This window comes from Drosophila virilis, chromosome 3 (assembly GCF_030788295.1).
Source record: "Drosophila virilis strain 15010-1051.87 chromosome 3, Dvir_AGI_RSII-ME, whole genome shotgun sequence".
In the NCBI taxonomy this organism is placed as follows: Eukaryota; Metazoa; Arthropoda; class Insecta; order Diptera; family Drosophilidae; genus Drosophila; species Drosophila virilis.
In genome coordinates, this window is record NC_091545.1 from 27,329,236 (window position 1) to 27,354,024 (window position 24,789).

Genomic DNA, 24,789 nt, shown 5'->3' on the forward strand with positions numbered 1-24,789 from the left:
CAAAAAATCCTCCTGGCACTTTTTATATTTGAAGCATTGTCTGATACAGCAAATACAATTTTATCAAAAATATTCCAGGTCTTGGTAATATTTTCCAAAGCTTCAGCCAGATTGATTGCAGTATGTGCTTCAGTTAACGGGCTACATTCAAGCAACACTGATTTTAGCTCAGAACTCTTATTTACAAAGTGGACAGTGATTCCAATAAAACTTTGATTGCTTCGGGACGTCCAGCAGTCTGTAGTCAGGCAAAAGTACTCCTCATTGGAAAGTAATATTTGGACTCTCAGCTTACACTCTTCATAAAGAGCCGGAATCATGGTGCGCGACATTTTATGGCGACTTGGCAGCTCATATTTTGGGTAAAGCACACCAATAAGTTTGCGAAATCCTTGGTCGTCCAACATGTTGAATGGCTGCAAGTCTTTATAAAACATTTGGCATAAAATGAAATCTATGTATTGCCTTTGTTTTGGCGTAAGCTCTTGAGCACCAAATAGAGCTTTAATTGTTGGTTGACGACACATTTGCTCTTTCTCTGCACAATCTTCTTCCTCCTTGTTTTCCGGATCTTCATTTTCTTCATTTGAATTGATTTGAATCATTTCAAACGCAGGATTTGCTGTTGCAGCTACATTTGCCTTCTAATAAATATATTTTTGAAAATGTTTTTATAATAAGTTAACAAAATAAACATGTGCAACAAGTACGTACCTTTTTTGGCACAACACATGTTGGATGCTTGCGCATAATGTGTTTGTGCAAATTACTCGTTGACGTCTTATACGAGTACTTTTCCTTGCAAATATTGCATTTTGCAAGTTTGTCGTCGACCGCCTTGAATAGGGACCAAATTTCACTCGTTTTTTTATCCATTTTAAGATAAGGTAAAAAAGTACGCACAAATTAGTTTTGTAAGTGCGGCCGTATAGTTGCAAGTTCAAAATAACAGCCAAGTACACATCAGTTTCGTAGCTCTTAGCTTTGTAGCCAGTACGAATGTAACAACCTGAGTACACGCCTGTGACAGAGTACTCAGCTTCTCGTCTAGTACGAAAGGAACAACCTGAGTACAGGCCCGTGACAAAGTACTCAGCTTCTCGAAGAGTACGAATGTAACAGCCTGAGTACAGGCCTGTGACAGAGTACTCAGCTTCTCGTCTAGTACGAAAGGAACAGCCTGAGTACAGGCCTGTGACACAGTACTCAGCTTCTCGTATAGTACGAAAGGAACAACCTGAGTACAAATCGGACAAGACAGCAACCATAAAAATACAAAAACGGTGCAAGTTTTTGATAAGACAGCAACCATAAAAATTAAAAAACTGCAAGTTTTTGATATTTATTAAAAAGTATATCTTCGTGTAAAGTGTATACAATTTTCGCCATCAACAATGAACCAGTCATTTGTTATATCGTCGCAATAATCTCTTAGTGAAGTTTTTGGTGTCAATCTTTTGAGTAAACAACGACCAAAAGTAGACCCATGCTTTACTATCCGTGCATGCCATAGGATGATTTTTGTCGCTGTTACTTTTGAAAGGTGTAACAGCAGTAACTAGTTACTATTAAATATTTGTTACTTGTAACAGGTTGAGTAAATATCGCTCATCCCTATGGGGAACCAATTCTTTGGGTAGCCATAATTTCCAAACCATGTCATCGGCAACTCTGTCTCCTGAGGCATGCTCGGACCTTCGATAAATAAAGCCATCGATAACTTTGACGTCCGGCATTTGAGTCTGATTCTTCAAAACTTTAGGCTTCAACAAGTCATAACCCTGGGATTTAAAATATGGAGACTACAAATCAATAAAGTCATCGACATCTAAAGCCGATAAATCCTCCGTGTGAGTACGGGATAAAGCATCTGCTACAATATTCTTACTGCGCTTCCGATGTTGTATAGAAAATGTATATCCTTGAAGCTTAAGAGCCCATCGAGCTAGACGACTACTGAGATCTGCTTGATTCATGAGCCATTTAAGGGAGGCGTGGTCGGTAATAACAGTATATGGATGTCCTTCGACGTAAGCTCGAAACTTGCGGATGCTTAAAATTGCTGCTAGACATTCCTTCTCCGTAACGGAATAATTGCGTTGGCACTTGTTCAACTTCCGCGACATAAATGCTATGGCCTGTATCATTAATTTGAACGAGGACACCACCTACACCAGTGTGACTAGCATCACAATGTATATAGAAGGGAGCTTCAAAGTTAGTTGTATGCAACACAGGGGCCTTGCACATTTCAGTTTTAAGCGCCTGGAAAGCTTGCTCTGCTGCTTCTGACCATTCAAACTTTTTTCGAGTTGTCAGGGCGTCAGTCAATGGCGAAACTATAGAAGCGTAATTTCGAATGAACTTATGGTACCACCCAGTCATACCGAGAAAGCGACGCAATTGTTTAAGCGAGCGAGGCGCTGGATATTCGGTAATGGCAGTTATTTTATCAGCATTCATTCGAATAATACCCTGACCAACAACATGACCAAGATAATTAACTTCCTTTAGATAAAACTTGCTTTTTTCAACGTTAATTGTCAACCCGGCATCCTTTATTTTTCCCGCTAGTTCACCTAACACGGCAAGATGACGGTCGAATGTATCAGACACTATAAGAAGATCATCTAAATATATAAACACTTCATTTCTTAAGTAAGCTGGAATTATCCTGTCCATCAATTTGGACATCGTAGCAGGGGCGTTAGACAAACCAAATGGCATTACCGTGTATTGGTAAAGGGGTCTACCTGGTACTACAAACGCTGTTTTGTCACGAGAACTGGGCTCTAAGGGTATTTGCCAATAAACGTCTTTTAAGTCGAGACTGGTAATACATTCAGCCTTAGAAAGACGACTAATAATTCCATCAATTGGGGCCATCGGATAAGCATCCTTTCGAGTAACCTCGTTAACTTTTCTGCAATCAATACAGAGACGAACCTTTCCTGGTTTACAGACGAGCACTACTGGGGAAGACCAAGAACTCTCCGATTATTTAATAACGCCAAGGGAAAGCATACGATCAATTTCGTTGAACATTAATTTCTCCCTTGCAGAAGATACGGAATAGTGCTGTTGTTTGATAGGAATTGCGTTACCTACATCTATGACATGAGACAGTAAGGTGGTTTTTCCTAACCCTTTTTCCGCGAATAAAGGAAATAGCTTCACACTTTCTGCAAGACGTTGCTGTTGGTGTGCAGCTCGAAGCGGATTCTCAATGCATGCAATACTTGGCTGCAAGGCTGGCCTTAACAAGCATGGAGGCAACAGCTCAAACGTTGACCAAAAGTCTATGCCCAAATAAAGCGGTTGAACAAGAGAAGGGACTATATAAAAAGTAATTTGTTTAACCTTTCCGCCATAATAAACTTCTGTGCGTAACCGTCCCAATATTTCTTGGGTTTTTCCGTCGGCGGTTTTCACTTGTGAAGTAATCGGTTTATACAGTACATTTGTATTCAACAATTCCACAGCGAAACTACCACCAAAACAACTTTTCGACGCACCGGTATCCAATAATGTAACAGTTTTTCCCAATACGGTTACTTAAGCGTAAGGCCTTAATTCGGTACACACGATCGCTGACACGAGAGCTTGTTTCTCGATCTTACATCGCTTAAAGAAATTTATTCGACGTAGTCGCGATCGTAATATCTTGCGACTTACAGAAGTATTTTTATTAACAGATTGAGATTGCCAACGAGTATGTAAGGTAAATTCTGGGTTAAATGACAAGTTAGGTAAATATTGATTAGAGGATTCTACTTCTCCCTCTAGTCGGTATTTGTTGCCTTGGATGCAACTGGTTTGCGTGTACCGGTCAATGGTACACGAGACAGGTAGTTTTTTGGCACATTGTTACACTTGGTTCAAGTTGGCTTGTAATTGTTTGTCTGACCACAGCCATAGCAAAACACTTTGTGTTCGGCGACACAATCTTGATACCGATGGCCAGATTTCCTGCAGTTCCAGCAGATTAGATTGATGGCTGATACATCATTATCGAGAACAACTATCGCATCGGACTCTGCTTCACTTTCAGTTTGTACCTCTATAGCGTGCAATGAGCGACGAGGAGCAAGGCGGGGTGCAAACACTCGAGCTTAAGAAATTGACTGAATAAAACCTTCCCGCTTGCGCACTAAATGTCTAAGTTGCGCGATAGAATGTATGGGCTCATAAAGAAGCTCGTGCTGAATTTCTGGCAGCAAATTTGAGCGCAACGATTCCAGCAAGGAGGAATTCGATAAGGGTAGAGACAGTTTGTCGGTCAATATAATAATTGCATCGTAAAAGTCATCGAAAGACTCACCCTCTTTTTGTTTACGACGATCAATTGCCGCACGTATGTCAACATCAGTTCGCTCTTCTTTGAACTGAGCACGCAAAGCGACACATAATTCCGACCATACGATAATAGGGACACTCTTATGGTAGCGCCAGAACCAATCGTTAGCGCTGCCTACAAATAGATGGCTTATATGACGAGCCAACAACTCATTATTTCTATCTAATGTCTCGGCTGTTAACGCCTCGACGCGATAGATAAACTCATCCATACCCGATCGACCAGAAAATCTAAGTTTCCAGTTACTGATTATTTCGCTAAGTCGGTCCGGAAGCAAGTTTTCTAACATTGGATAACTCCTAGTTCTAGACTCGTTTCGTATAGAATTAGCCGGTCTGGGCTGAGGATGATCGACAACACTCATGTTCGAAGTTGGTTGCTGAGCTGTGGAGCTGCCTAGTTGAGCTGTAAAAGCAGACAAAAGATTTTGAAATCCTTACTGTAAATTTTGGGTCAGGGAGGCTGTTTGTCTTTCTGTGGCTGCTGCCATTGAATCAGAAATTGACTGCGTTATTTCGCTTACCGTGGGGGATACATGTGGGGGATACACTGGTATCTGGCTCGGCTGCCAAAAGCGGAACACTTGGCGGACGAGGATTCTTCGACATGGTGCCTTGGGAAAAAATCTCTTCTGGGGGCCCTTGACTTCGGGTTCCAAATGGCATAGTAACTATTGTCGGTTGCTTTGCGAGGGCGTCGTCTACCACACTTGGGTAAGACGGTAAAATTGTTGTTTTGCAAACAGGACAAATATTTTTCTTTCCCACTCTAGTATTATAGCATGCGCGATGGAATGTGTGCTCGCAACTGGTAGCTACTAATTGTGTAGAAAACTCGATCGTTTTGAGGCAAATATAGCACTGTTCCTTATTAATCGAAGCAGCTGCTAAGTTTTCGCAACTGCGATGTATGGACATTTCCGACCTACGCTTAAAATAAAATACTAACAAGAATTACAATTAAAAAAAAACGAGAAAGAAGGGCTATCTTCGGCACGCCAAAGATCTAATACCCTTGCAGACCCAACCTTTTCATAATGCTCATAGTGCTTTGCCCCTATCTAAGAAGTACCGGGAAAATAGTAAATACCGAGTTTGGTCAAGATTTTCGACCGATCGTTCCTATGGCAGCTATATGATAGAGTGGTCCGATCTTAATAGGATTTTGCATATATATGAGGAGCATAGTAAAACTAATAAATGCCGAGTTTGGTCAAGATATCTTGATAAACAAAATGTTTTTTCATACAAAAACTTAATTTTCGACCGATCGTTCCTATGGCAGCTATATGATATAGCGGTCCGATATTAATACGATTTTGCATATATATGAGGAGTAAAGTAAAACTAATAAATGCCGAGTTTGGTCAAGATATCTTGATAAACAAAATGTTTTTTCATACAAAAACTTAATTTTCGACCGATCGATCCTATGGCAGCTATATGATATAGTGGTCCGATCTTAATAGGATTTGGAAATATATGAGGAGTAAAGTAAAACTAATAAGTGTCGAGTTTGGTCAAGATATCTTGAAAAACAAAATGTTTTTTCATACAAAAACTTAATTTTCGACCGATCGTTCCTATGGCAGATATATGATATAGTGGTCCGATCTTAATAGGATTTTGCATATATATGCTGAGTAAAGTAAAACTAATAAATGCCGAGTTTGGTCAAGATATCTTGATAAACAAATTGTTTTTTCATACAAAAAATTAATTTTCGACCGATCGTTCCTATGGCAGCTATATGATATAGTGGTCCGATCCAGCTGGTTTTCACATACATATGTGCTGCGTGCAACAGAAAGAGGGAGTTCTGCAAAGTTTCATTAAGATAGCTTTAAAACTGAGAGACTAGTTCGCATAGAAACAGACAGACGGACAGACGGACATGGCTATATCGACTCGGCTGTTGATGCTGATTAAGAATATATGTACTTTATGGGGTCGGAGATGTCTCCTTCTATGCGTTACACATTTCAAAACAAAATTATAATACCCTCTGCAAGGGTATAATAAAAAGTTCAAAATCGATAAACAGATCGACAATACAGAACAATATTTCATAAAAATGTGTGGATGCCATGCAGTCGTTTTCATGAAAGGTTATAATATGCATCAGCTTCAAAACTGATCAACTAATACAAGGAAGGGTATAGAGATGAGAAAACAAAAATTTAATAATTAAGCGGCAAGTGCCAGTTCTACACCAAGTACACTTGACTCCAGCAGTAACTAATATCTTATTTGCTTTCTCAACAAAAGGTAATGGTTAGGTTGAGATCCGGCTTACTCTTATGATGTGACCAGTACGAGAACAAAAAGGCGAAAGACAACAGTTTGATCCACTTGGTATAACACACGTCAGTAAGGCTCCAGAAGCTCTCTCATAAGAAAAGATTAGGGTGCAAGGGATAGCCGTTGCCTAGGTAACGACTTAATATGAAAGTAGTGTTAACTCCATAGAGCAACAGAAGGGTATAATTGAATCGGTGTAGCAGTAAACGGGATTGCCGCTGCACATTTCTCCGCGTATAACAGATATCCAAAGTCTACTACGCACGACCAAACAATCATACTGGGATTTACATTGTTTTGTAATTATAGATCACGGAGTTATAACAATTTAAAATTAAAACCCATCCAGTTACTCTAAACAAAACATTTGTTATTCGCTATAATACGCCTTGGCAGTTACACTAATTCAAAGCTGTAGCTGATCCAAAAAACGTATTGCAAGTAACAGGACAATGGGGAGTGACGAAACAAATCTATCTAGCTGTGTATTGTCAGGTATTGTTGACAAATGTAAAGGGTTATTAGTCGGGACCAGCCAGAGTGGCTGCTTCATCCCCATTAGTTGGGCGCCAAATATAATACTGTAACATACAACGTATGTAAGCGAGCTGATGTCCGTGTAGCGTCTAGCGCAGCACGCGCTGGTTCCGGCACAGTGAAGTCGGCTGGGGTGGGTTGACTCATAAATGGCTAAGCTACCTGCTCGCAAGCTCTTATAATTATATATACAAATTTCGTGTGCTATTAAGATGTCTAGTTCGATTGCACAAACAAAATTACGGGGGTTAGGAAAAATCTACAGAGTTACCGAAATTGTATTCGATTGATAAGGGACCGTAGCTGTATATGTTGTTGTTATGCTGCGCTGGTATCAATGCGACAGCTGTTGCCCACCCTACCATGATCACCGGGGCCGCTTGACCAGACAAATGGCCGGTGATCCCTAAAACAACACAGATTACATTACCCTAACATTCCGACGACGAATGGCTCCAACATAAATAACGCAAATTAACACATAATTATAAGTTCGTTACACATTTATTTTTGTGGTGGGTTGGGGAGTTAAATCGAATATTTTTTATAATAGTAAAAAAGAAAATTAATAAAAGACTTACATTACACATAGATAAAGAATTTTTTTTCTAGGTGAGGTTCTAATTTGGTCTATGACCCAAATTGGTAAAAGTAAAAATTATTCCTTTCTTTTTTTTTTTTTTGTTCGACAAAAATTCATTTAAATTTTTAATTCATTTAGCGAAAGCTGTAACGCTCATTTGAAATAGATTATTTTCTCTTTACCGATTTTTTTTTTTTTTTGCTCTTAAACGCGGCATTAAATTATCCATTAAATTATTATTGGGCCATTCTATTTTGATTTTCTCGGAAATTAAGTGCAAAGAAAAATAAAATTTATGAGTTTTTTTTTTTTTTTTTTGCTTCACTTACATGCATTCACTCCATCTTCGAAAGCGCTTCCATCGATGTAATGTGCGATGATCTGCTGGGAAAAAAAATCACTTCGAATTGCACAAAAAAAAATTTAAAAAAATAAAAAAGAAGGCACTAGATAACAAAATTATTTTTCGAACTTCATGTGACTTGTATTCTCTCTCTTTCTCTTTAAAATCTGGCTCTCACCAGCAATATGGCGACCGGATTTCGGAGCATGGAAGGAGAAAAGGAGAGTAAAAAATATAGACCAATGGAAAAAATATGTGGGGCAAGAAAAAAAAACGGAGTTAAAGGAAAAAAATGCGGAATAAGAACTTAACCATTTGCCGAAAAAAAAAAGAAAAAAAGAAACTCGCACATAACTAATGTAAAATTTTAAATCATGCGCTTAAGGCGACTTAACTACGCCCATGGCGTTCACAATAGGACTTATTCAGTTTTTTTCACTTTTTTTGTTAGCTAAGCTAATTATTCATTTTTCCAGCAAAAATATAACACAAAAAAAAAATAAGATTTCGTTTCGCTTAAAAAAAAAATGACCAAGATAAACGTAGCTTGCTTTGACGACGTCAGCCACCAGGGAACGATTTCCAACTAATTTTTGGAGTTTCGCCGACGGCGATCGTCTCTTAGTAATTCGTCTTTCGAACTCCCATTTTCGAGCAGGCTAGAGAGCACGAAACGAAAAAGCGAGATTTGACGACAAGGCGAATTAACGATGACAATTACAGACGCTCTGCATATTTTAGGCTTCGGCAGGCAAAAAAAAAGAAATGTTTGCCGCTGCTAATTGCAGAAAGTCGAAAGACTATAATATCTCATTATATTTTGTTGATGAGAATATTACGAAGCGCCATACCTGCAATAGACAGGTTGAAATATAATTGCTTTTAAGTCTTTTGGTTCAACAAAAAAAACTGTCTACCCCTGATTGGGTCTGGCATTTTTTTATTTTTAGTTTTCTCAATTACCAACTGACGGCTGAGAAGTGGTTCATCGATGCGGGCACTTAGATATTTTTTTGAAATTACTTCTATTAAAAATGATGCTTCCGAGTTTAAGCGCGATTGTAAATAGGCGCACTTTCTTACATTTATTTATTATTTTTTTTTTTGAGTCAACCTTTCTCCACGGTGGACCAAAGGTAAAAAGAAAGATCTGAGCTCCGATCGGCTTAAGGATCGCTATTTACAGCGACACCAGGACAGACGCCATTTCTAATTATCAAATTAACATTCCTCTACTATTTTTTTTCTCTTTCACTCGTTACAAGCGATATTACGCCCGGGTTGAGCCATAGATGGCGAGATCTAATAGGGTAAGCAAGGTACACGACATTGGCTGGACTTACATTGTCTATTTTTGGGCTGTTTATTTAAACTCAAACAAATTCTTGCTTCAAGCGCCACTACACGTACTGATCGATTTCTATATATTTTACAAGATTGGTTAGGTGAAACTACAGACTTCAATTGTGCACATGCGGTTTTCGGGGGAATTATCCCTAAATTAAGATATGTAAAGAATGGTGAAAACCTAACTTTTCAACCCCTTTGTTTACCCATATTATAAATTAAAATTCAAAATAAAATGAATGTAGATAGTAAATAATTTAATTTTTTTGAAATTCTGCATTTACATTTATTTTGTTTCGTGCCTTAAATCATAAATAAATGCATTTGAATGTGACCGATACTTTTCCGATAAAAAGTTCCAAAATTCGACGCTAAGTCACCGCCGCTAATTGTTTACCTACGTGTTTTTCAATTCTGACCGTTACAACAAAGTGTCTATGCTGTTTTTTGCTTTATATGCCACTTTTTCACAATGTACTCAAAGAGTAATAAACAGATGACTTGAATGTCATGACCGGCTGGCATTCAAATTTTCAATTTTCTAGCTAATTGCGCCGAGACTCGGCTCTGCAAGAACAACAACATCAGTAGCCAAATTATGCTGTTGTTGTTTTTGATTGCACTGAGTTTCTTTTTTCATTGCACTGAGTTTCCTATGTCCACATCATGGCTCACAAACCTCTAGTTGATAAAACCGCGGGACGAACAAAAACTTAGGTTTCGTGCGCAGTGTTGTTGATTTGCAAGTGATTTGTTGTTGCTTCCATTTTGTTGGGTTTGATTTTTAAAACGGTAAAAAAGCTCAAAGTGTTAGTTAATATATTTCTCTTTATTAGTCAATGACTCCATACTTAACCTCTTAATGTATTTTATATTTTATATCGATTTATTATTTTTCATGGAACTATTAAAAACAAGTAAGAGGTTCTAGTCGGGAGCTCCCGACTAAGGAATACTCTGAACCCTCTTATTACAACACCAAATAAATTAATAAAAAAAAAGTTCCCTTGGCAGGGTTCGAACTCGCAACTGACCGCATTACTTGCTGTCGACTCTACTCAATAGCTACACCAGCAGCAAAAAAAATATGTTCCCCGGTAGGGCTCGAACTCGAGAGAGACCGCACCACTTGCTATTCCTATACTCCGCAGCCACACCAATAATTAAGTACTTACGATACAAAAGGAACTAAAATAGCATTACAGAACAAGTAAGAGGTTCTAGTCGGGAGCTCCCGGCTAGGAGATACCCTGAACCCCCTTCTTCCAACATCAAGTGCATATATATATTTTATTTTAGAAGCTATATGTCAAGTTTGGTGACTCTAGCTCTTATTATTTACCAAAATTGCCCAAAAAACAGGACATCGATATCGATTTTTATCGATTGCTTGGAAACGGACTAAGTTATCGATTATCGGATAGATGTAGGTGCTCCTAGTTCCCGCGCAGATCGAGTTTGTTTCCGATAATCGATAACTTACTCCGTTTCCAAGCAATCGATAAGAATCGATATCGATATCCTGTTTTTTGGGCAATTTTGGTAAATAATAAGAGTTAGAGTCACCAAACGTGACATATAGCTTCTAAAATAGAATATATATGCATTTGATGTTGGAAGAAGAGGGTTCAGGGTATCCCCTAGTCGGGAGCTCCCGACTAGAACCTCTAACTTGTTTTATTTAGTTCTAAGAAAATTAATAAATCAATATAAAGTATAAAATACATTATTATATTAAAAGAATGTTGTCTTAAATGCATATTAATCTGGAAAACATAAATTTTTCGCTTTGTTAAAACAATTTCTTGATATACTGTATGTAGATATTTTAAAAGAATTTAAGCGCGAATTAACCTCCACCAAATCTTTGACCCCCATTTCCACCAAGGAGGAATACATTTTTGGAAAAGTGTGAAACACCTCTCAAATGAATTTGAGCAAGGAACTTTGAAATTTTTAGCGATTTTTCCATATTTGCGGGACTATAGTAAAGATTTCAGCTTCCTATTTCTTACGGTTTGGGTTGATCACCAATCAGTCAGTCAGTCAGAACAAACCATTTTATATATAGAGATGGCTCAATTTGGTAATTGGTAAATATATCATGGAAAAACCAAGCATATATAAATTCTATTTGAATATATAACGTAACGTTCTGTAAATGAAAAAGTTTGTGCTTAATAACTCACAACTCAATAGCTATGAATTTTAGATTTTCAAAAAATTGTATTCTCATGTGAATATAATAAATTCTTCGAGGTATTTTGCCAAGGATTCTGTAAGTACATTACTATTAGTTAAAATTCACACATTCATTAATTTACGATGCTTTTTTCAATATTGTGACAGTGTTATTAAACGACCACTTTGCATGCTAATAAAGCGCAGGGTTCAGCCACCCTTTTTATCGATTTAAGCAATTTCAACGATCTGGCAGTATGTTCGCTAGAGTAAGAAATTGCTGCTTACATTTCAAATTGTTAATGTGAAAAAGAAAACAGTTTAATCAGTCAGTAAATATGATGTATGCGCAGTGAGTTCAGAAAACACTAATTATTTTTATTTTAGCTGGACTTTAAACGTTTTATTCTGTCGAAAGAAAACGATATGAGTACTAATAAGAAAATGGTTTAATCTTTAAACTTTTAGGCGAGCTTTTTTATTTGCTGAACTAACGCATGCGCAGCAAAAATCTGTCACCGGTTGATTCAATTCAACTCATATATGTATGTATATACATAAGTACTGCAACACCCTGTGAACAACCCCCGAAATACTTAATGATAAGACAACCCAGACAGCCAGCCAGCCACACTAGAGTTACAACCACTATTACAAATATACATACATATATGCGAAGAGAAAACGATTGGCTTTATGCGCTCTCTTGCAAACTCGTGATGTTCTCTCATGCAAGACTTCAAGGCTTTACAGTTACGAAAATTCAACGGGCTCCATCACCTCGGAAAGTGAGTTAGTTATTCGACAAAGTTTACTACTGTCGTGTGTGCTTTACTCAAGAAACGGAAGAGATATAGGGATATGCAAAACGGCAACGTAGGCAAACATAATAATCACAAGTTTTGCCCTTTCCCAATGTGTGCTACTTATGTGTGTGTACAAAAAATCAGTAATATTTTAGTGCAAATGTTTTAAGAATTGTGAGCCCAATGCTTAACTGTTTTCAAATGTAATTATATAATAAATAAAAGAGCTGCAAAATAATCATCCCTGTCGAGTAGCCGTGCACCTCAAGTTGGTAAAAGTAGTCAACACAGAGAAATAATTCGTTGAGGCTTTTTCTACGTGTGTTAGTGTTAGGAGTAGTAATTTTGCGTGACGAATTTAATTTTTTTCGAATAAATGTATTGTATAGACTCGACTGCAACCTTCATCTAGAAGTGATTTTACGTAGCCAGGTCGATGAAATTTTACACCCAGCCCGACACCCTATTGACCCAACCATTAACAAGACCACCAGTAAGCATGGAGGTAAGCGGAAAATGTTGCCATTCGGTAAATAACATGTACAACAGCAACAGCTCTATTATAGACATTTGTGCAAATCGATTTTAAAACAATTAAAACTACGCGCAGCAATAAAAACAAACCAAAACAAGCTGTCGAGTGTCCGACTACTAAAGACACTCGCCGCCAGCTGCGTACCTTTCACAGCGGCAGTGCTTAGTTCGCCCAGCTTGTACTTGAAAATTTAGTTGTTAATAACTTTTCTGGCTAAAATTAGTATTTTTTCGATTAGGACAAGGGAAAGGTTAGGGGGAGAACCTCTACCAAATTAGCTAGCTCTGGCCTCCTATTTATCTAAAATATGGCCGAAAACTTGCACTGGAAATCGATATTTATGGATTTTACACAAACGGGGGAGTAATCGAATACGTATAATAGACATAATTCTCCATCTACTTGTTATATACACTTGCACATCCCTTGCCCTTTTTATACTCAATTTTATACCCTGAACCCATTAAAAATGGGTATAAGGGTATATTGTATTTGTGCGAAATCCAAATGTGTGTAACAGGCAGAAGGAAGCATCTCCGACCCCATAAAGTATATCAGCATCAATAGCCGAGTCGATCTAGCCATGTCCGTCTGTCTGTCTTTCCGTCCGTCCGTCCGTATGTATGAACGCAGGGATCTCAGAACCTATAAGAGCTAGAGACTTGAAATTTTAGATGTAGATGCTCCTAGCTCCCGCGCAGATCGAGTTTATTTCCGATAATCGATAACTTACTCCGTTTCCAAGCAATCGATAAAAATCGATATCGATATCCTGTTTATTGGCAATTTTGGTAAATAATAAGAGCTAGAGTCACCAAACTTGACATATAGCTTCTAAAATAGTATATATATGCATTTGATATTAGAAGAAGAGGGTTCAGGGTATCCCCTAGTCGGGAGCTCCCGACTAAAACCTCTGACTTGTTACTAAGTCGAAAAGAGTACATAGGTTTTATTCTGTCGGTTTCTCTGCCCTTACGCGATTTACGCGATAGAAGCTTACCACTTAATTCTTAAAATATATGATATTTGTGTATATATCCGCGTCAGAGAAAGTGCTAAAATGCTCGGACCACGCCCACCAGAAGGTGGGCTAGCCGCGAAAACCTATAACGCTTACTAGATCTTAATAATGACCTTCTGTAACAACCAAATAAACATATTTAGTTTTAAAGGTAGATTTACCAAATTTTGCTACTGCTACTCATGGATTCGATATATTTGTATACTTATTATGAACTTTTTTAATGACCGACATAAAAATATTGCGGCGACGTCCGCATATGGCTACACATATATTGTCAAAAGACACTTTTTTATATTTACATTTAAAAATGTATGATAACTGCTTTGTGCTTTTGAACTGACAATTTGCTTTTAAGCTTGCAATTGCAAGTTTCAATTAATTAATGAATTCAATTAAACCGTCAAAACGCCTCACACCTCCCAGTCATATCATGAATTCAGTTGCAGTATGCATGTGTGTGTATGTGTACACATATATACAGAAATTCTACAGCTTTGAACTTTCTTCTTAAGTATTCTTAAGTATCTTTTGTGTTTCTTAAACGATCTTGATGCATCGGATTTATATATAGATTTTAATGGATTGTCTTTCGTTGCTTAACTTAATGAATGACAAGGGGCGTGCAATCCTGGAACCGATTAAAGTGTCAGCAAATGATAACAGTAAGAGTGGCGTAGTCGGGTTTTCCCGACTGCACATACTCTATATGTTCAGAGATGCAGAGTTGCATCGTCTGCCTGTTGCCTAAAAAAAATCAAACGCTGGTCGCGTACTTAGGCAATTAATAGCAAAATTCTGTTTTTTCAGTATATCCTGGAATTTATAAGATCTAAAAGGACTCTCAAAACATGCAAAGGGAAGCATCTCCGACTCCATTAAGTATTTATATTCTTGGTATGCCAAAACAACCCAGCCGATCTCAGAACCTATTAGAGCTAAAAACCTGTTTCCAAGGTTTTAATAAAGCTTTTGCTAAATAGCCTTAATTTTTATCGTGGAAAAGTGCACAGTTTACAGTAGGTGGATAGTATTCTCCTCAGCTTACAGATTTGTCCGTACTGTATTGTACTGTATTATCGCTGCTAAATGGAAAGAACGTATATTCGATTCTTCTAAACATTTCCCGTAATTGAGAATTATTAAGAGCAAAGTGCTGAAAATATTTATGGTAAGAATACCATTTATTTTTTTCATTTCCTTTGGATCCCAAATTACTGATTCGTCCGTCACTTGTGCCATTTCCTTACAGACAAAAATCAATTTAATGCAATAATATTAGACAAAAATGGTATTTTTATTGGGGTGAGGATTTATCAGAAGCCAAAGAAGTGAATGAATGGAAAAGCAAACAGCTGGCAATGACCAAGAAAAGCTGAAGCTGCAAATTAAAGCTTAAATCAAGACAAAGTTTCTTATTATATTAGTATCTTTATATTAATAAGGGCCACATAAAAAAATTCTATGCAATCGTACCTGTTTGGCTGTAAATATTACTGGAGACGATACTCGAGATAAAAATATTCTTCTATGACAGGTCAATTACATACAAATTTATCGCAAAGCTTAATTAAACGTTCTTCCATTTAAAGGATTAATACTTGGCCTTAGATACTTTACACAGTCAATATCAAAAAGGGAAGAGAGTCTGAAAGAGAGTCCTTTTCATTCTTGGATCACTTCAGCAAAGTTATGCCATGCAAGCCACCCCTATCAAAGCAATAAACAGTAATGAGTTACGAATAACTTTCAGCGAGACAGAAAGGATATCTTCTTATACCCTTGTAGCTAATTTCCATTCGCAGATATCGGAGAGTATTAAAGGTAGACAATGCTGAGTGTTATGGAAATAACTCTAAAAGAAATCCCTAAATTAGCTATATAATATAGTGCTCCGATCCGGCCCGTTCCGAAGGAGTAGAAATAACAAAGATTGAGATTTTCCTCATGTATATCCTTGAAAGCACACATTCACATGCACTCCGCAAAGTACCATCTTCTTTAAGCTCGTTGACTATGGGAAATTCATTTTCCAAGTTAAGCATATGTCTATACTAATGAGTTCGATTTTATTGGAAAGGGGAAGGTTATTATCGATATTTATTATGAAAATGAAATTTTTTGATGGTAGAAATGGTAATGGTTATTATGGGGTCAGAACATCAGGTTAACGACTTGAGGAGATTCAACAAAGTCGATCTCAGAAACAACAAAACCTAGAGCTTTCACATTGGAATACATATTCTCGTATACCATAAGTAAATAGCTGATTCAGTGAATGTTTTATACCCTTGCAGAGAGTACTATCATTTTGTCTCGTCAGAGAGTTATCTCCGACCTCATCTGCAAGCGTAGTATATCTTCGGCATTTCGAAGATATCGTTACTTGCTTGTTTCAAGCTCTAAAGTCTTATAAAGGTTGTACTGTAATCACCGAATCTAGTCTTTTCAGCATTTTTATACCCTGAAAGTATTAAAAATGGGTATAAGGGTATATTGTATTTGTGCGCAATCCAACTGTATGTAACAGACAGAAGGAAGCATTTCCGATGCCGTAAAGTATATGTTCTTGATCAGCATTAATAGCCGTGTTGATCTAGCCATGTCCGTCTGTCTGTCCGTCCGTCCGTCCGTATGTATGAACGCAAGGATCTCAGAACCTATAAGAGCTAGAGACTTGAAATTTTAGATGTAGGTGTAGGTGCTCCTAGTTCCCGCGCAGATCGATTTATTTCCGATAATCGATAACTTACTCCGTTTCCAAGCAATCGATAAAAATCGATATGTTTAAAAAATTATATTAATATAGAGATATATGATTGTATTAGTATACTCATTATTCAGTATATGCATAATATAAGTAAAATCTTATTTACGTTGTACTACTATATCTCTATGAGAACAATCAGTGGGTAATAACGTGATGGAATTAACCCCTCTAAGGGTATAAAGTCTTTGGAATGCCGAAGGTAACTGTTCTCTCTGATTCAACCTGCAAAACAGGATGGGAAACTGAATAAAACATGTGGTAATCTACGAACGAAGTGGACAGCTTTATAGTTCTCATCGTTCACACACTGCAACCAACCAAAACATAGACGACTAATGACCTAAAGGATAACTGGTAGACGGTGTCATGCTGCTATACGAATACGTTCTTTAAGGAAAAGGGTATTCGCTAGAGCCAGAGCTTCCGAGTATTCTGGTAAAAGGCGATGAGCTTGCCGGCAGGTTGGGCAGTCGGACAAATGACATTAAAAATATTAAAAGTAACCCCACGACGTACTGTCAAACAACAACCACCCAAACGGCTCGTGCGCCAAAGAACTGCAAAATCTCTTTTACTCTCTTTTATTTTCTCTTAAAATAACTCTTTCTTGTGTCCTTGCGCATGAGTAGACTCTGCATTCTCTTGTGTTTAAGCCTGTTTGGCTGTCAACAGTTTAGTTGCTGATGACATTTTGTACTTTTCCTTTTGAGTCTCTTAAACCATAGTTATTATAGCACTCTGCTCTTTATACTCTTGCAAAGGGTTTTATAATTTGTAACAAAATGTGTAATACCTGAAAGGATAAAACTCCGATCCTATACGAACAGTAAGCTAAGATTTATTGCATGTTCTAAGCATAACTTATCATGTCTAATCTTTATTTGCTTTTTGCTGCAGACAGTATATATAAAGGTCAGCAGGGACGGGCAATTTTAATCAAAAAAAAAATTTGTTGGTCAATTTTAAGATCTTAATACCAATATTGCTGCTAACGCTATTTAACCTTGAATAAAGATTTAAAAAATTAAATTTAGTATTTTGCAATTTTAAAATGAATCTAGGCCAGGTGACGAACAGCACAAATATTCAGATTAACACGTACATAATAATAATATTATTTATTATTTATATATTCAAGCAAGTAAAAGATTCTAGTCGGGAGCTCCCGACTAGGGGATACCCTGAACCCTCTTCTTGCAACATCAAATGCATATATATATTTTATTTTTGAAGCTATATGTCAAGTTTGGTGACTCTAGCTCTTATTATTTACCAAAATTGCCAAATAAAACAGGATATTGATATCGATTGCTTGGAAACGGATTAAGTTATCGATTATCGGAAATTTCGCATACAATATACCCTTATACCCATTTTTAATGGATTCAGGGTATAACGAGAAAGAAAGGTTATCTTCGACACGCCGAAGATCTAATACCCTTGCAGACCCAACCTTTTCATAATGCTTATAGTGCTTTGCCCGTATCTAAGAAGCACAGGGAAAATAGTTAATGCCGAGTTTGGGATAGATATCTTGAAAAACAAAATGTTTTTTCATACAAAAAATTAATTTCCGACCGATCGTTCCTATGGCAGCTATATGATATAGTGGTCCGATCTTAATAGGATTTTGACTGTACATGAGAAGTAAAGTAAAACTGATAAATGCCGAATTTGGTCAAGATATCTTGAAAAACAAAATGTTTTTTCATACAAAAACTTAATTTTCGACCGATCGTACCTATGACAGGTATTCGATATAGTGGTCCGATCTCAATAGGATTTTGCACATATATGAGGAGTAAAGTAAAACTAATAAATGCCAAGTTTGGTCAAGATATCTTGATAAACAAAATGTTTTTTCATACAAAAACTTAATAATCGACCAATCGTTCCTATGGCAGCTATATGATATAGTGGTCTGATCTTAATAGGATTTCGCATATATATGAGGAGTAAAGTAAAGCTAATAATTGCCGAGTTTGGTCAAGATATCTTGAAAAACATAAAATTATTTCATACAAAAACTTAATTTTCGACTGATCGATCCTATGGCAGCTATATGATATAGTGGTCCGATCTTAATAGGATTTTGCATATATATGAGGAGTAAAGTAAAACTAATAAATGCCGAGATTGGTCAAGATATCTTGATAAACAACCGATTGTTCCTATGGCAGCTATATGTTATAGTGGTCCGATCCAGCTGGTTTTCACATATGTGCTGCGTGCAACAGAAAGAGGGACTTCTGCAAAATTTCATTGATAGCCTTAAAACTGAGAGACTAGTTCGCATAGAAACAGACAGACGGACATGGCTCTATTGACTCGGCTGTTGATGCTGATCAAGAATATATATACTCTATGGGGTTGGAGAAGAAACTAAAATAACATTACAGAAAAAGTCGTAATTACCATGCTTTTAGAATGCGAAGCAGACCCGCCTGAATGTGTGTGTGTAGATGTATACAGAAACTCTTAAAGCTGCTTTCTCATCCGATTGCGTAGTTGCATAGAACTTTAACCATAGAATATTTGTTTATTCTGAAAAAGTCAATTGCATTTAAATTGTGGCATAAATTTGTTGGCAATAAAAGTTGGGTTATTAACTTCATTTATAGCTGTGCGGTGGTAGCGGGGAGGTGGCGATAGGTATAAAATGAAAGATACTTGACAGATCAATAAAATTCTAGAAGCATCATATCATGTTTGGTGGCTCTAGCTCTTATTATTTACCCAATTTTCGATTTTACAGCTAAAATTTCAAAAAGTCTCTAGCTCTTATAGGTTCTGAGATCCTTGTGTTCATACATATGGACAGACGGAAAGACAGACAGACGGACATGGCTAGGTCGACTCGGCTATTGGTGCTGATCAAGAATATATATACTCTATGGGGTTGGAGATGCTTCCTTCTGCCTGTTACAAGCATTTGTATTTTGCACAAATACAATATATCCTTATACTCGTTTTTAATGTGTTCAGGGTATAAAAACGCTATTGCTTCACCTGTCTATGTTTCGACTGGCACAGCGGACCACTATTCGTGGTAAGCGACAGGGCCAATTGACCAGCACTCTCACGCCGGAATGCTACTTGATCCCCCCAGAAGTCCTGGGTGTTGTCGGAATTGGAGGCAAAACCTTATTTACTGCGCGCCTTTAAAATTAAACTAAACGAAGAACAAACCAACATCTAGAAACAAGAGCGCAGTAGTCAAATGTGTTTGATTACAAAATCCACTCTAGACTTCAGTCAACATAATATTTTTACAGTCCACGCTTTCAATTCTTTAAAGTACGTTGTTGAGGTACTTATAGATGTATTGATGTGCAACATACAAATTTATGTGTGGCCAATTGCGCAACTTACACAGAGGTAAGTACTTCATCTGTCCTCCCCACACTTTTGCAAACTTAATGTTGAATAACTCCTATGTGCCCGAATTTTATGCAATCTTAATATCATTCAAATGTGTTTATAACAAATCCCATGGCGTTAGATAGAAAACTGAGTTTGTTTTTCCATTTTCGGGTGAATGGGTGAAGTATTCGAAATGTAAAATCTGTGTGTACTATACGAGAGCCTACATCCAATTTTGACAAAGCTGAAAATGGATTTTCTTATGATCGTTTGGAAATGGGAACAAGTTACAATAAATGATAAGCTCTTTCTGCGCAAAAATGAGAATATACATATCAATTTGTACAAAAGTCGGCAATACCACAACGCTCATTAAGAATGACCGATTGACCGCATAAACCGCTTATACCCAAAAGCTTACTATTAAACTTGATAGATCAAAGCCAATATTGTTTTTACACCCTTGTAGAGGGACAAAAATGTTTTCATAAAATGTCGACCTCATAGAAGGAGACATCTTCAATGTCTTAAGTAGGATTAGGCTATTTATGTACAACTTTTTTGTTTATCAAGATATCTTGATAAAACTCGGCATTTAAAAGTTCCACTATGATCCTTATATATTTGCAATGTGTTATCCACATCGGCTTACAAAGCTGCTATATGAAAGATCGATCGAAAAGTAGGTTTTTATATCGTAAAATATTCTGTTTTCGAAGATATTTTCATCGAATTTAACATTTACCATGAATACAAGGTCTCAAAAATTCTCATCAATTAATGCACTGTTTGCAATTTATTGAAAAATATTTATATATTCTCAAAAATACAAAAGCATCGTGGCCTAATTTCATGGGTACTTTCAATAGATTTAATTATTTTTATACCCTGAACCCAATAAAAATGGGGAAGAAGGGTATATTGCGTTTGTGCAAAATGTAATTGTATGTAACAGGCAGAAGGAAGCATCTCAGACCCCATAAAGTATATATATTTTTATCAGCATCAATACCCAAGTCGATCTGGCCATGTCTGTCTGTTCGTCCCTCCGTCCGTCTGTTCGTCCCACCATCCGTCTGTCCGTCCGTCCGTGCATCCGTATGTATGAGTGCACGGATAACAGAAATTATAAGACCTAGAGACTTGAAATTTTATATGTAGGTCCTCCTAGTGCCCGCGCAGATCGATTATGTTTCCAATATTCGATAACTTGTCGCGTTTACAAGTAATCGATAAAAAGCGATATCGATAATCTGCTTTTGTTTTTTTTAGCAATTTTGGTAAATATTAAGAGCTAGAGTCACCAAACTTGATATGCTGCTTCTAGAATACTATATTCATATCAAGTATCTTTCTATTTAATACCTATCGCCACCTCCCCGCTGCCACCGCAGAGCTATATATCATGTTAATAACCCTACTTGTATTGCCAACCAATTTAAGCCACAATTGTAATGCAATTGACTCTATGCAATTTGCTCTGTGAGAATACAAAAATACACTATGGTACAATAAGACATACTCCAGAAAATTTCATGAAGATCGGTTAACAAACAAGTTTGCGGCAACAGCGCAAATTCGATGAATATCTGTATACATGTACACACGCACACGCACGGGTGGATTTTCTGAAAAGTGTGAATCACATATCATGATTTTCACAAACTACTTGGAAATTAATTTAAGCCCAAGATTTCGCCTTCCAATTTTGACTTCCATTCCCAACGAGCACGGGCAGATTGTCCAAAAAGAGTGAAACACCTCACACATGAATTTGAATAAATACCATTAACATTGGGTTTGATGCCTATTGGATGGTAAACAAAACACATTCCCAGTACCAGGTCTTAAAGTACACAAAGTTGTAAAAGAACATTTCTGCATCTATGGCTTTTCCCTTTGATACATTTGTATGACATATATATGATCTTAAAACCAATTGCCCAATTAAATTTTTTGTGTATGATTGTATCGAAGGATGAGGGAATGTTTGTGACGACAGCTCAGCTCTAGATTCAGGGAACCTCCATGTTGGGCACTAGAGCTTGTCTTCCTTGTTTTACTATATAAGAATGAATTTCAGATCAGCAGAGGCATACAAATTAATTACAAACGGACTTTTTCTCTACCGTTGCAGGTTTCACTACCATTGTTGTTTGAATAATGTCGTATGAAAAAATAACAACAATAGGTAAAAACGTATATGACAAATTATTATTAATGATATCTTTAGCAATCTCAACTAGTTTGGCATCAATTAATAAAGCAATTAAACTTTGTTCATAAGTTACTTGAGGCTTTCAAGCCAGCAATCTTTTGTGAGGCTATGCGGCAACTTAGCAGCAACTGCTGAAGGCAGGACAAAGGACAGCACCAGGGGTGCGAGCGAATGGCCAAACACCAAGTTACACTGCCCGTAAAAAATAGATAACAGTTTACAGCCTTACACTAGCAAAGCGGCAAAATGCAAAAGGAGAACAATGTAATGGCGGAAAACTGTCAATTCGTAGGTCCATATCGCTTGGAGAAGACACTTGGCAAGGGTCAAACTGGTAAGTTGCTAACAATAATTTTAATTTCTTTTTAGAAATTTTAAAAATATCTTTTAACTTTTTGGTTAGGTCTCGTCAAGCTAGGCGTACATTGTGTGATTGGAAAAAAGGTAGCCATTAAAATAATCAATCGTGAGAAACTTAGCGAATCAGTGCTCATGAAGGTAAGTATTGCAGTCCATTGCTTGTAAATTTTTATTATCAGATATTAGTCATAGATTATTTTGACATAAAATGTCTAAAGCATAAAAGCAGAGATCTCCGACCTAATAAAGTATATATATTTATCTGACTGTTTCTGTAATTTGTGAGCTAGATCAACTGAATTAGTTCTCTTAGCCGTCACACGCAATAGGAAAGGCTTTGGCAGCTGCTAATACCATATGTAGTTATATTGCTTCTTGGTCAATTGCTTTGGGTTGACCCGTGACATATTCAAGGTTCATTAACCTTGTCGATTGCATTCGTTTTTTACTTAGATATACTTGATTCACTGACTTTACAATTTATATTAGACTCAGCGACCGCGTCAAATTTTCTGCTTCTGTTTTCTTGAATAGAAGTGCTTGCCTGTGGGCTGTGGTAATTATTTTAGTATCAAACTTGAATCGTATAACGATGAACTCCTTAACTCTGTCTTTGTATAGAACATCATATTTTTTTAATAAATCCATAAGTACCTGTATCTAATACCTAACAAACTGCAGTTATCCACTCATGTGGACATGGAGCTATAAAATATTTATATTTAATTAAATAATTATTTAACTCTACTTAAAGCATCAACATTTTCTGTGATACTTAACGATACTCAATATTTGAATTTATGCATTACACTAAGTCGCAATATTTATCTTTGTTACTTGCATTTCTTGAAAGTCTGTAACGTGGCAAATACTTTTAATTCGTAAAAGACAAAATTATACTCAGTTGAGCCAGGTTCAGGTACTCTACCGAATGGTGGCACTTATCTTCGGGGTCTTTTTGCAATAAGAGAGTCTGTACCCAAACCACCATTAGAAGTGTACATACATCTACATACATATTTGCTTAATTAAAATCCCTAGAAACTGATAGAGGAGATGAACTAGATGCATTCGCAATATATTAATATTTGTTAAAATTCAAATTCAGAATTTCGCAGCAATCTTAAAATTGTGCTGGGGCTAAGGTACAAGGTGATTTGAGACGGCGAATAATGTATAATATTCGGTAAATTAAAATAACCTAATCTACTAACCTTTCGCAAAAAGTACAACAGATGAAGCGTACAAGACATTATGATGCAGTATTTGTCTTTCTAACCATTCCTTGATGTTTTTGATTTTCTCTTCACCATTTCACTGAAAAAGTGGAATTTTATGACAGTACTAATTTTATTTCGCCTTGACAAGAATCTTGGTTTTCTAAATTCAATACTTTGAACCTCAGGTTGATTCTCAGGTGTCGTAACATTGCCGCCAGAAACGTATAGACGATTTGCTGGCAAATATCCACAACCTTGATGAACAGTTGAGATTTGCACGTGAAACAGCGTATGTTTGATCGAACCAACTTATTATGCGGGGACGAACCAGACTGACCTGCATGGCAATATGTAACGTGCAGATGCGACATATATTCCTATACAAACTGAGAATTCCTTGCCAGCAACAACAGGTACTAGACTTCATTCGGAATGAGAACAAATAAGGAAGCCAATCTTCCGTGTCCTGATGAATAAGGATAATCGGTATTTATATGCGTAATGATTTTGAATTTAGAGTTTCAACCTTGTGAAGTAAATAATTTGGTTCTTGGTCGCCATGTAGAGCTACTGCTAATTTTCGCATTTTTGGTTTGGATAATCTAACTGATAGTTCAAAATGTGGACTCACGCCAAAAACTCTGATTCAAGCAGGAAAAGTTATTCAGAGAGCCAGATAGAACTGGTGGGATCCTTAATATCGCATCATCAGAAAACAATTCCAGCTGGGTAGACTTTCGTAGAGACATGCTGCTAGAGTGCAGCCTCCAACCATTATAGCCTTATCTAACATAAGCGTTTAAAGCACAAGTAACACGCGGTTTGAGACCACTCAATAAATGTTG

General features: G+C 36.9%; 1 protein-coding gene across 4 annotated transcripts in view; it reads left to right on the forward strand.

Annotated features, from left to right (window-relative positions):
* Nucleotides 1-11,983: 11,983 nt before the first annotated feature.
* Nucleotides 11,984-24,789, forward strand: part of sff (sugar-free frosting) — a 32,518-nt gene continuing 19,712 nt past the window's right edge. The window contains exons 1-4 of one of the 4 annotated variants that reach the window (XM_032434086.2): nucleotides 12,207-12,436; nucleotides 22,284-22,337; nucleotides 22,434-22,698; nucleotides 22,768-22,862. In XM_032434086.2, the coding sequence (XP_032289977.1) occupies nucleotides 22,611-22,698; nucleotides 22,768-22,862 (183 nt within the window). In that variant the 5' untranslated portion in view covers nucleotides 12,207-12,436; nucleotides 22,284-22,337; nucleotides 22,434-22,610. The other 3 variants (XM_002048647.4, XM_070207796.1, XM_032434084.2) reach the window with 3 other exon arrangements.